The 11951-nt window shown below is 37.2% G+C and overlaps 1 protein-coding gene across 8 annotated transcripts in view; it reads right to left on the bottom strand.

The window, feature by feature from the left end:
* Positions 1 to 11951, bottom strand: part of LOC135103716 (ankyrin repeat domain-containing protein 35-like) — a 32884-nt gene that overhangs the window by 6680 nt on the left and 14253 nt on the right. For 5 of the 8 annotated variants that reach the window (XM_064010346.1, XM_064010359.1, XM_064010351.1 and 2 more), the window contains 8 exons: positions 11190 to 11288; positions 8163 to 8446; positions 7795 to 7962; positions 7086 to 7166; positions 6429 to 6512; positions 6188 to 6322; positions 5307 to 5516; positions 400 to 518 (listed from right to left, as the gene is read on the bottom strand). In XM_064010346.1, coding sequence (XP_063866416.1) covers positions 400 to 518; positions 5307 to 5516; positions 6188 to 6322; positions 6429 to 6512; positions 7086 to 7166; positions 7795 to 7962; positions 8163 to 8446; positions 11190 to 11288 — 1180 coding nt within the window. Of the gene's footprint in view, positions 1 to 399; positions 519 to 5306; positions 5517 to 6187; positions 6323 to 6428; positions 6513 to 7085; positions 7167 to 7794; positions 7963 to 8162; positions 8447 to 11189; positions 11289 to 11709; positions 11932 to 11951 lie in introns of those variants that run through there. The other 3 variants (XM_064010407.1, XM_064010388.1, XM_064010397.1) reach the window with 3 other exon arrangements.

Here is an 11951-nt window from a genome sequence, read left to right as displayed (position 1 = left end):
TTCCCCTTTTGCACACACTGTAATCTTAAGACAGCAGGTTTCCCAACCATATCTTAGAATAATTTAATTACAAATCTAAAATTTCAACAAAAAAGGAAAACTACTTTTCAAAACAAAATAGTTATGTATGAAAAGTACGAGAGATGACATTAAAATTTTTGTTTGGATGGCTAAGAAAAGACAAATGGACAGAAAAGGTTATGAAAAAACTAGCAACAGAACAACAGAGGCTGATGATATCCTTTTTTCCTTTCTTTCTTTTGTCCTCTTAAGTACTAGATATAACTGCATTGAGGTCAGGTTACATGTGGGTGGGAAGATGAAAACTAACTGTATCTCTGTTTATAGTCAATCATGCCTCAAACAATGATCCTTTCCTAAGCCTGTCTCTCTCTCTACCTGTAGTCATCACTGGTGAGGTAATCACGAAAGATGACAATGCTATAGAGGCATTGAACAATGGAGTTCATTATACCGGCATCCCCCTGGTCAGGGAGGCCAGATGGTACTCCTGCAGCCTGCAGTAAGAAAAAATATACATAATAAAGAACATTGTTAAAAAACATTCATATGTAAAATATTTGTTGCTTCAGTATATTGGTACTACTTAGTAGTAGTAATGGTAGTAATACTACAGTAGAAGTAGTAATACTGCAGTAGTAGTAGTAGTAGTAGTAGTAGTAGTAGTAGTAGTAGTAGTAGTAGTAGTAGTAGTAGTAATAATAATAAATAATAAATAATAATAATAATAATAATAATAATAATAATAATAATAATAATAATAATAATATTTTTATTATTATTAGTATTACTATTAGTAATAATAATAAAATAATAATAATAATAATAATAATAATAATAATAATAATAAGAAGAAGAAGAAGAAGAAGAAGAAGAAGAAGAAGAAGAAGAAGAAATAATAATAATAATAATAATAATAATAATAATAATAATAATGGCAATAATAATAATAATAATAATAATAATAATAATAATAATAATAATAATAATAATAATAATAATAATAATAATAATGATATTACTATCATTAGTTGCTGTTATTACTATTATGTATTTATGTAACAGGGTATCATACCTACAAAGGAAGATAACACACATTATATGCAAGGCACTATGCACTATGCCAAACTCATGGATTCTGAATAATGGGAACAAACAGAATGCAGTTCATCTTTGTGCAGGGTAAAACCAGCAATCTTTTATCAGTCAGTGTGCCAGCAGTTGTGTAAGTGAAGATGTTGTAGGGTTACTCTGATTTCTATAGTATTTTCCAATAGCACATCTAATGGAACCAGTATCAAATTTTGCTTCAAGACAACTAAAGAATCTTGCCACTTTCTTCAGCAAGCCTCTTATAACTATTAAAAAAAAATAAAAAAAATAAAATGAATGAATAAATAAATAAATAAATAAATAAATAAAATAAAATAACAAAATCCAAGGCTGTGATGGATCAACTGGTGAGACAGTAAAAGTTGCCTGTATTTTAAGGACTGAACCTGTTTCTGAGTTGTGACCTCTGGAGCAAGAATTGAGCCCCTGTCACTTTCATTATACGTTCATACTATTGCAACACTCCCCGTTCTGCTCTATCAGGTAACTATTCTAACACCAGTCCTTCACAGTTCCTCATTTCTCCCTTAATTCATACTTGTTTCTCAATGCACTCCTCCGACATCTCATCTCTATTAACACCCTAAGAGTCGGGGTTCCTGTAAATTGGGTAAATTTCTAGTTTAGCAACAAACTCCATATAGTGGATGAAACTATTCTTTTCTGATAAGTTTTAATGCATTTTTAAACAATCTACAATCAATTTGTCACAAATCACTCTGTTGTAATTTTGCCAACTCCTCCCCACCCCCTACCATAAGAAACAGAGGGTAAATATTAAGAAGAGTCGCACGGCCCTATTTCCAATTTGGCTAAAATACAACCAAATACTGTCTCTTAAAATAGAGCCAAATACTGCCTCAAAAATAAATAGGGAGCTGCACTACTGCTCTGTTCTTGTTATTGATCTTGATCTCGGGATCACTCCTAAGCCAGGTCTTTGGATTGGCAGCTCCTGAAGCAGGGGAAAAAAAAGAGAGAAACAAACAGCATACTCTACACTAATTGTTCCTACATCTGGCACACCACATTCTCTCCAGAAACTCTTTCACCGCCTCAATCATCCTTTCATTTGCCTCTCTACACAGTCCCAGCAACAACACCATCTACTCCTTTCCTGTCTTCTCCACTCTTTCATTCCTATCATGCCCTAAATCAATCAGTATCACTTGCATCATCTCATTCCTGTCTCTGGCATACTTCACACACTCCAGCACCACATGTTCCACCGTCTCATCTTCTCCCATGTCACACATCTGGCACACTTAGCCATGGGACTCAGACCATCTGTAACTCCTTGCGTTCACATCCATACACTGTGCCCTCGCTTGGAAGAGGCTTCCATCATACCACTTTTCATACCTCAGGGCCTCTTTCTCCTTGTACCATTCCAGGGTCTTCTTTCTTTCCATCTCATTCTTCCATTCATTCAGTCCCACACATTTGACGTCTTTGTCTATCTCATTCTTCCATTTTCTCACATCCCATTCAGCTACCACTCTGCCTCCTTTTGTTACCACCCTATTCATGCTCATTATGATTCCTCCCAGCCATTCTTATTGCCCACACAATTTGTAATCCACTCCTGCCTGTCATTCTCATGCACCTCTTCCTCCATTTGCTTCCACTTTCATTCCACAGGTACACCTTCCTTGTTATTCTTGCATCATCCATTCTCTCAAGCCTAATCTTGTACCTAAGTGTGGCTTTTGTGAGTCTTTCCCTAAAGGTGCTCCATCCCATATCACCTCTCAAGGCTTCAACTGCTGTGCACCTTGGTGCACTCAGTGCCATCCTTCTTGCTCTATTTTGGCCCACTATTCTATTGTGATGGCCACCATGCTCTTGATCCTGATCTTGCTGCCAGCATCCTGACCTAACTAAACCTAACTAAACTTAACCAAACTAAACCTAACCTAACTAAACCTATCCTAACTAAACCAAACCTAACTAAACCAAACCTAACTACACCGGTACATATGAGAGCCGAAAGAAAACCAATAAATTTAAAAAAATCAATGACAGTGTCATTTTTAATTTGTGACACATGTATGGGATTCAAAATATTCAGCATGAAGAGCTCTAGCCAATGAGACAAGTCATGAAAGTAGAAATAAATTTGTAGTGAATCTGAAATAAAACCATAAACTGCTTACAGCAATGTTTTAACACTTTTATGGAAATTGCTCCATTTTTCATTATGAATTTCACAGCTCCGACTGAGTTCACTGCTTTAAATTTGAAAGTATATCCCCCTTTTATCCAGCCTTATTTTTCAATCTGTCACAAACTGGAAGTCTCTTGGTCATGTGATTTTCCTATGGCAATGTGATGAAGCAAGAGTAACCTTTCTTCCTGTGACAGACCTGTGTTTGAAACATTGCATAGTATTTACATGGTGAGCAGCTATTCTTCCCTACCCTCCTCGCTGATGACCCATATTTTGACATATTTTCTGGTCAGTCACCAAATTTGTGGTCTGTATGGCTTCTCATACATTTTATCATACATTTTATCAAGAGCAAGCTTATGAGAAGTTGAAGACACTAGTTGTAGAAAGTATGGCTCAGAATTGGACACAGAAGAAAAAACTTGCATGTCTTACTATCATAACAGTCACAGAGAAATTGAGCAGGAGTGTAGTAATTGTGTAAAGGCCTGGGAGACACAAAAATCACCATGCAAACTTTAAAATTAGAGCCAGAAAAGTTAGACTGAAAAAACCTGCCACTCATCCCTTATCTTGGAGCCAGCAAAACCCACCACCCACCCTTTATCTTGCAGTCAGAAAAACCCATCATCCACCCTTTAAGGATTAAATTGAGTCTCCTTTTCTTTTCTGTTCCCATGCTACATGCTTAGCCCCATAAAAACCATTTAATGCCACTACTCCCTTATACAACTTTTTTGCATTAACTCAAAGCAGTCTGTATGAATGCAGAGCAGTTGCATATACATAAATGAAACCCATCCTAAAGGGCTCTAATAGAACACTTGTAGCCACCTGGTTTGATTAGCTAATCATGTTAGATATGAGAAAGGAGATGGGTGTACTATTGTGTGGCAAAGATAACCACTTCAAACTCAAACATGACAAGACCTAAGTACATTTGACCCTTAAGCACTTTGGTCAAAAGGAATAGTTTCCCTTTCCCTTGGAACCCTATTAAGTGGTTAAAATAAGATTTTAATGAATTCTTAATGAATGTTTGTTTGTGTGTGTGTGTGTGTGTGTGTGTGTGTGTATTTACCTGGTTGTGTTTACCTAGTTGTGGTATACAGAAAGGGGAGCTATGTTCATGCTGTTCCATTTCTATATCTACTATCACTCCAACTTGGCCTTGAAATCATGAACTGATCTTGCATGAACCACATATTTTTCCAAGCTACCATGTCTCTAATATTCTTTGAGGAAAGCTATTCTTTTAAAATCCATTCTACAGGTGGCCTTTTCAACTTCTTTCCATGTCCTCTTGAATCTCTTACATCCCATGTTATGAAATCCTGCTGGTCCACTTTTTTCTGATCCATTCATCAACCATGTGTGTGTGTGTGTGTGTGTGTGTGTGTGTGTGTGTGTGTGTGTGTGTGTGTGTGTGTGTGTGTGTGTGTGTGTGTGTGTGTGTGTGTGTGCGTCTGATTGTGTGTGTGTGTGTGTGTGTGTGTGTGTGTGTGTGTGTGTGTGTGTGTGTGTGTGTGTGTGTGTGTGTGTGTGTGTGTGAGAGAGATGTGTGTGTGTGTGTGTGTGTGTGTGTGTGTGTGTGTGTGTGTGTGTGTGTGTGTGTGTGTGTGTGTGTGTGTGTGTGTGTGTGTGTGTGTGTGTGTGTGTGTGTGTGTGTGTGTGTGTGTGTGTGTGTGTGTGTGTGTGTGTGTGTGTGTGTGTGTGTGTGTGTGTGTGTGTGTGTGTGTGTGTGTGTGTGTGTGTGTGTGTGTGTGTGTGAGAGAGAGAGAGAGAGAGAGAGAGAGAGAGAGAGAGAGAGAGAGAGAGAGAGAGAGAGAGAGAGAGAGAGAGAGAGAGAGAGAGAGAGAGAGAGAGAGAGAGAGAGAGAGAGAGAGAGAGAGAGATTGGGCATCTTGTCTCAGCACCTTTTTTGGAGAATGTTGACCAATATTAATATCATCATCATCATCATAAAGATTATCCTTAAATATTTTACTTGTTTTAGCCTCACCATAAGGTCCACTTCAAATGTTTTGCTTTTACCAAGAAGTTTCTTCTGACGAATTCCATATTTCTTTAGCTTCTGTGTAGCTTCATCCAGCTCTGAGGTGAGGGATGCTATCTTGAGCTCATTAGCATACTTCTCACTGGCTCTGGCATGCTCTTCTTCTTCTAACTTTGCTTTGACCTCTTGCAACTCAAGTAGAAGAGTGGTTCTATCCTGTATACAATATGACCTATTTATTACCTGTGTTGTGACATGCAATGATGATTGGTCTCTTACCAGTAAGGATTCAACACAAAAGGCTTCTCTCACAAGAAAGATGAAAAAAGGATAGAAATTATGGCCTTTTCTTTCAGCCTGACAACAAGACTACAACTCCTCAACATAGAGATCCATACCTATTGTGTTCCAGGCAAATAGGAACTCAACACATAGATCCATATCTATTATGTTCTAGGTAAATAGGGGCCACATTATGTAAAGAGAAGGCCCAAATCTCCACCATGTAGATAATTCACAATTCAAACTTAATGGATGTCAAATAAGTGAGTTATGACTATGATATCAATGCCTCAAGTGTTACTAACCAAAGGTTGTGAGTCAATATAGACATACCTTATAAAAGTTTTTGTTGAATATGTGTTACAAAGAACAGTATGTACATAATAATAAGGGCTATGTCTCATATTATGACAGTGATGAGATCAAATTTGAAGAGTCAGTGCTATTCAACTATTCAAGAACCATTCTGTCATATGTTCAGAATTTTTTTTTTGTGCCCATAGATTAAAATATAGAGGCATAAATCATACTGTGCAGGCACAGAGTGTCTCACCACACACCCAACATCTAACAACATAATAGGAGACTTCCGTGCATATATATACCTGTAGCTGTGTCTCCAAGCTGGTGTGGACAGAGTCAGATGGCCCCTTCTGATATGAATGCTGCTGCTCTTCAGTTAACTCATGCCATTGTCCTGAATGTGTTCTCACCTCCTTCATCTGCTCCTCCAATCTCACCTGAAAAGGATGCTAATGATTACTTTATTCACCTACTTCAGGACAGCAAAAAGAATAAGTCATTTGAAGAAGAGGATTCCACCATGTTAACCTCAGCACATCTCACCTTTTCAAGCTCAGTAGTAAATATGTCCCTCTGAAGACGGGCAATTTGGACATCTTTGGCTCTTAAAGCTTTCTCCATTTCTGCCTGTCAAGATTAGGATCAATAGTCAATTATCATTCAGGCTATGATGTTTCAGATGATGATGTTAATTCTATATACTAAATTCTTTTAGCAGTGCTGTATAGTTTGTTATTGGCTATCATTAGAGTCTAAAAAAAATAAACTTTTATCTTTTATATACTAATTCTGTAAGTACATTAATATTATTCCGCAAACTTTTTAGAGCTATATGGATATAATCAGTCTTGTCAAAGATTTTAAAGCCACAGAAAATCTAAATTATTATGGGAAATGTATAGAAGTGGAATGAGAAGCCCTAGGCTAGTGAGGATATGAGTAGCGAGCAGTAGGGCAAAGAGCTTTTTTTTGTTGTGACTACTTTCTTAAAAAAAAAAAAAAAAAAAAGCTTACTAAAGGAAATTAAGAGTTTGATAAATAAGTAATAGTCACATCCTATACAGTTTGATCTTACTGTACTATATGTTATTTACCTAAGTTCTCATTTCACAATAAACCACATGAATTCCAAGGGTGTGCAATGATGCACTGTAGATCTCTCTCTCTCTCTCTCTCTCTCTCTCTCTCTCTCTCTCTTACCATTTCCCACTTCATCTCTTCTAGTTGGAGTCTTAGTCCACTCTTATTCCCAACTGACAAGGAGCGAATCATCCATCCTTTCTGGGGATGCAAGATAAGAATATCATCTTTTTGTATCCTATATTAGTGTGTTCTACCAGTGCAAGTTGTCTTGAGGTCCCTAGAATATTCATCTGCTTTAATGCGACATGGAAGCCTCTTGGTTTTCTATATACTACATTGTGTTGCTTTCATTTCAAATTTTCATGTTCATTTTCTCTAGGATATAAATGAAGCCGAGGATAAAAAAAAAAAAAAAATGAGGCCTAGGTCATAAAAATGGAGCCAAGAACATAAAGATTAGTCTAAGGGCAAGAAAATTAGAGGAAAAAGCAAACTCAATATGCTGCTTCCAAAATTATAACTGCAGGAGAATAAAAAAATGTCCTTATAAATGCAATTAAATCTAGAATGAGCCTGAAAAGAAGATAGTGTGTGCCTAAGTTGTTTATTAATTTGAAGTCAAATTTAATAATAGGAGATATGGAGACAGGACCCTCACTTGCTTCCTGTACATGACAAATAGCTAAATATGCGCATACACACACACACACACACACACACACACACACACACACACACACACACACACACACACACACACACACACACAAACAGAGCTTGGTAGAAGGCTCTGTAAGCACAGGATTGAGTAATTTCTGTATGATACCTTCTTGAAGGTGATGGGAGACTCTGATCTTTGGGGAGAGCTCCTGGTTGCCTCCATAACTGTGGACTCTTGCCTTGGCACTTTTTTATCACGGAGAGTCCTTCGTCGAGGGTTGGGCACAGGTATGCTTGCATGATCAGGAAGATCCTGTTTCCTGGTCCTACTAATCTGCAAGCAAAAAAGTGTATAAATAAATAAATAAATAAAATGCTAATGGCATATTAAAGAGACACTTTTTTCCATCAACAGTTTCATGGACAGAGCACATACTTGACACATGTACACATAGTATACTAATATTTTATTGACTAATCAGCACATGTAGCTATATTATTGATCTGACTGACATATTTTGCCTTTCTACCCACCCTTAGCTGTCTCTTTGCCAGCTCCTTCAGGAGGTGGTGGACATGCATGTGACCATTCTTCTTGGCCACATCTTTTGCTAGCCGTCCATTTTTATCCTTGCCTGAAATGTCTACACCTTGCTCTACCAACCACTCCACCACCTCCATATCACCGAATGCAGCTGCATAATGGAGTGCTGTGCCCCGGCCGCTAACCTGTGCCATTAGGTTACAGTTGCTCTCTTGCAAGATCTTCAGGGATTCCATTCTTCCTTGTAGAGCTGCCCAGTGTACAGCTGTCTTGCCTGGGGGAGGGATCAGGCCAGTGCACTGTACTCTCTATGTCATGTTCCAATCAGTGGTATAATTATTTTAACACAACTAATAAGGTAAAGAAATACCAGTGGTAGGGCAATCATGACTGGTATGAAGCATTTTTTGATAACATTTTTTTTTATTTTGATATGTCTAGCTTAACTTTCAAATACTATATATTTCATCTATTTGAAGGTTTGAAGGTTATCAAGTGGCATTCAATTTAGTTTAGAAATGTCCATTTCTATCATGAAGTCAATAAAAAAGAACACCAGACTGAGGTCAAAGTATGTAAATGACACACAGCTTCATACACCTGCTTTCTCGTGTGTGTGTGTGTGTGTGTGTGTGTGTGTGTGTGTGTGTGTGTGTGTGTGTGTGTGTGTGTGTGTGTGTGTGTGTGTGTGTGTGTGTGTGTGTGCGCGTGCGTGCGTGCGTGCGTGCGTGTGTTTAACTAGTTGTCTTTATCTAGTTGTGACATCCGGGAGAGGAGCTAAGCCAGTACTGTCCCGTCTCCATGACCGTCTTTATCCCACTTTTCCTTGAAGTCATGAATATTTGTAGCACACACCACTTCCCCTTCCAGTCCATTCCCTGCCTCTATCCTTATATGAGGGAAGCTAAACTTCTTTATGTCCCTTCTGCAGGTGGTTACTTTCAGTTTTCTTCCATGTCCTCTTGTTTCTCTTTCCTTCATTATAAAGAGATGTTCCCTATCTAATTTTTCCATCCCACTCAGCAATCTGTATAATGCAATCAAGTCACCTCTCTCTCGTCTCTTTTCCAAGGTTGGGAGTTGCACTCTAGCTAGTCCCTCTTCATATGACAAATCTTGCAATTCTGTTATCATCTTTGTTGCTGCTCTCTGTATTCCTTCCAACTTTCTTATGTTTTTTTTTAGTGATGACCAAATTACCGCTGTGTATTCTAATCTTGGACATATCATTGTGGTGATTATTTTCCTCATCATTTCTACATCCAAATAAGCAAAGGGAACTCTTATATTTCTTAGTTGGCTGAGAGTTTCACCTGTTATCTTGTTAATATGTTTTTCTGGTGATAAATTCTCTGAGAAAATCACTCCCAGATCTTTTTCTCTTGTTGTCTTATTTATTGTTTCATTCCCCATCTTATACTCGTAGTTATAGCTACACCTTCTATTACTTTTTCCAGATTCCATACTCTATTTGCCATCTGTTACTCCACTTCCACACCTTGTCTATATCTCTTTGTAATTCTTCACAATCTTCAGTTCCCTTCACTCTTCTCATAAGTTTTGCATCATCAGCAAAATGACTTGCATAGCTGGATACCTTCTCCACCATATCCTTTATATACACTGCAAACATTACTGGTGCCAACACTGACCCTTAGGGGATCCCACTTAGTACTGGGCTCCACACTGATGTTTGGTCCCTTATAATTGTTCACATCTCTGTCCTTAAGGAAATAGTCCATTTCAACATTTTTCCATTTACACCACCTATCTTTTCCAGCTTTCACAGCAGTCTATTATGTGAAACTTTATCAAAAGCTTTTCTTAAATCTAGATAAAGACAGTCTGCCCAACCATCTCTCTCCTGTATGATATCAATCACTCTTGAATAATAACATAATAAATTAGTGACACAAGATCTCCCTTTTCTCAAGCCAAATTGACAAGTTGTGAGAATGTCCTTATCTTCCAAAAACTTGGTCTATTTGTTCTTTATTATCCTTTCACATATTTTTGCAACCACACTCGTCAGCAAAACCGGTCAATAATTTAGTGGGTCTTGTGTGTGTGTGTGTGTGTGTGTGTGTGTGTGTGTGTGTGTGTGTGTGTGTGTGTGTGTGTGTGTGTGTGTGTGTGTGTGTGTGTGTGTGTGTGTGTGTGTGTGTGTGTGTGTGTGTGTGTGTGCACGTGTGTGTGCGCATGTGTATGTGCATGTGTGTGTGTGTGTGTGTGTGTGTGTGTGTGTGTGTGTGTGTGTGTGTGTGTGTGTGTGTGTGTGTGTGTGTGTGTGTGTGTGTAAAGGTTGAGGTGTACAAGTGCTGTGAATGTAAGAATAAAAATAGAAAGTAGTAATATCCTTAGTTACATCATTCAGTTGATGTTTCTCTTAATGATATGTGTCCCATTTTACACAGTATAGTGACATCATTCAGTTGATGCTTGTCTTTATGCTGTCCCAATATATATATATATATATATATATATATATATATATATATATATATATATATATATATATATATATATATATATATATATATATATATATATATATATATATATATATATATATATATTATATTACAAAAAAAAAAAGCTTTTTATCAAAAGCAAGATATATCATTATGTTGCATATTTACTTGAAATATTTTAATATTATATCCTATGTACAGTTCTTAAAACACTGTTTAAAATGGTATGGTTCAGCTTTCTACTTAAAACCTATTCATATACATATCAAATATTCATCCAGTTTATAAATAGATATCCAGGTTTCTGAAAGAACCCGATTTACCTAATATCTGAAATATAAACACCAAATTTATAGAGGGTTTACTGTACTAAGTTACAATAATTTACCTCAACAGATTGCAAGCCATGAAATGCTCCATAAGTTATTAATGTGTGTCATTTGTATTTTACCTAGTTTTTGCATCTAAGACAATTAATATAGACTGAACAGATATTCAACACAAATACTAATCATTGTTCACATGATGGATACTTTGAATTCCTACCTCGCTGGTCGACTGCCTCTGTGTCTGCCCCACTGTCCAGCAAGAGCTTCAAGACAGCGGTGTTGCCAGTACAGGCTGCCAGGTGGAGGGCTGTTGCTCCTGCCCAACATAAAGCATACATATTTTCTTGCAAATGGAGTCACTGATTAGGTATAGTGTGTCAATAAATTGTCAATAAAATGGTTTTCTAGATGTTTCATATTTTTCACTAGAGTAATGAGAGAGAGAGAGAGAGAGAGAGAGAGAGAGAGAGAGAGAGAGAGAGAGAGAGAGAGAGAGAGAGAGAGAGAGAGAGAGAGAGAGAGAGAAAGTAAAAAAGTTTTTCCTATGTAATAAGGATCCTGAGTTCAAATTTGATACATTAACTAACCAGTGCCTACTAAACTAATCTGCCATACCCATGCAAAAAAGTATAGTACTATTGGTAGTTGAATGGTCTGTGTTATGCCAAAAGAACACTACAAAAATAACATCCCATACAGGAAAAAAATAATTATATTTGATAGACATGAAAAATTACCTTAAGAATTCCATGAGTTCTTATGGCACATCATCATCTCCACCTCATTTATCATTTACTTTTGTTCCATTATCATCAGCACTTGCAGCACTCACAGAGGCTCTTAATTGACTGATGTACCAAATCTCAGTCAATTGAATCTTGCCACATGTGGTGCGGTAAATTGCTGCACTCCATCTCTTACTCCTGCTGGTCTAACCCATTACAGTATTCACTGTAGAAAGGTTAAATCAAATGTGTCT

This window comes from Scylla paramamosain, chromosome 1 (genome assembly GCF_035594125.1).
Source record: "Scylla paramamosain isolate STU-SP2022 chromosome 1, ASM3559412v1, whole genome shotgun sequence".
Classification (NCBI taxonomy): domain Eukaryota; kingdom Metazoa; phylum Arthropoda; class Malacostraca; order Decapoda; family Portunidae; genus Scylla; species Scylla paramamosain.
The sequence above is the reverse complement of the archived record's forward strand: the minus strand, read 5'-3'. Positions and strand labels throughout refer to the sequence as shown.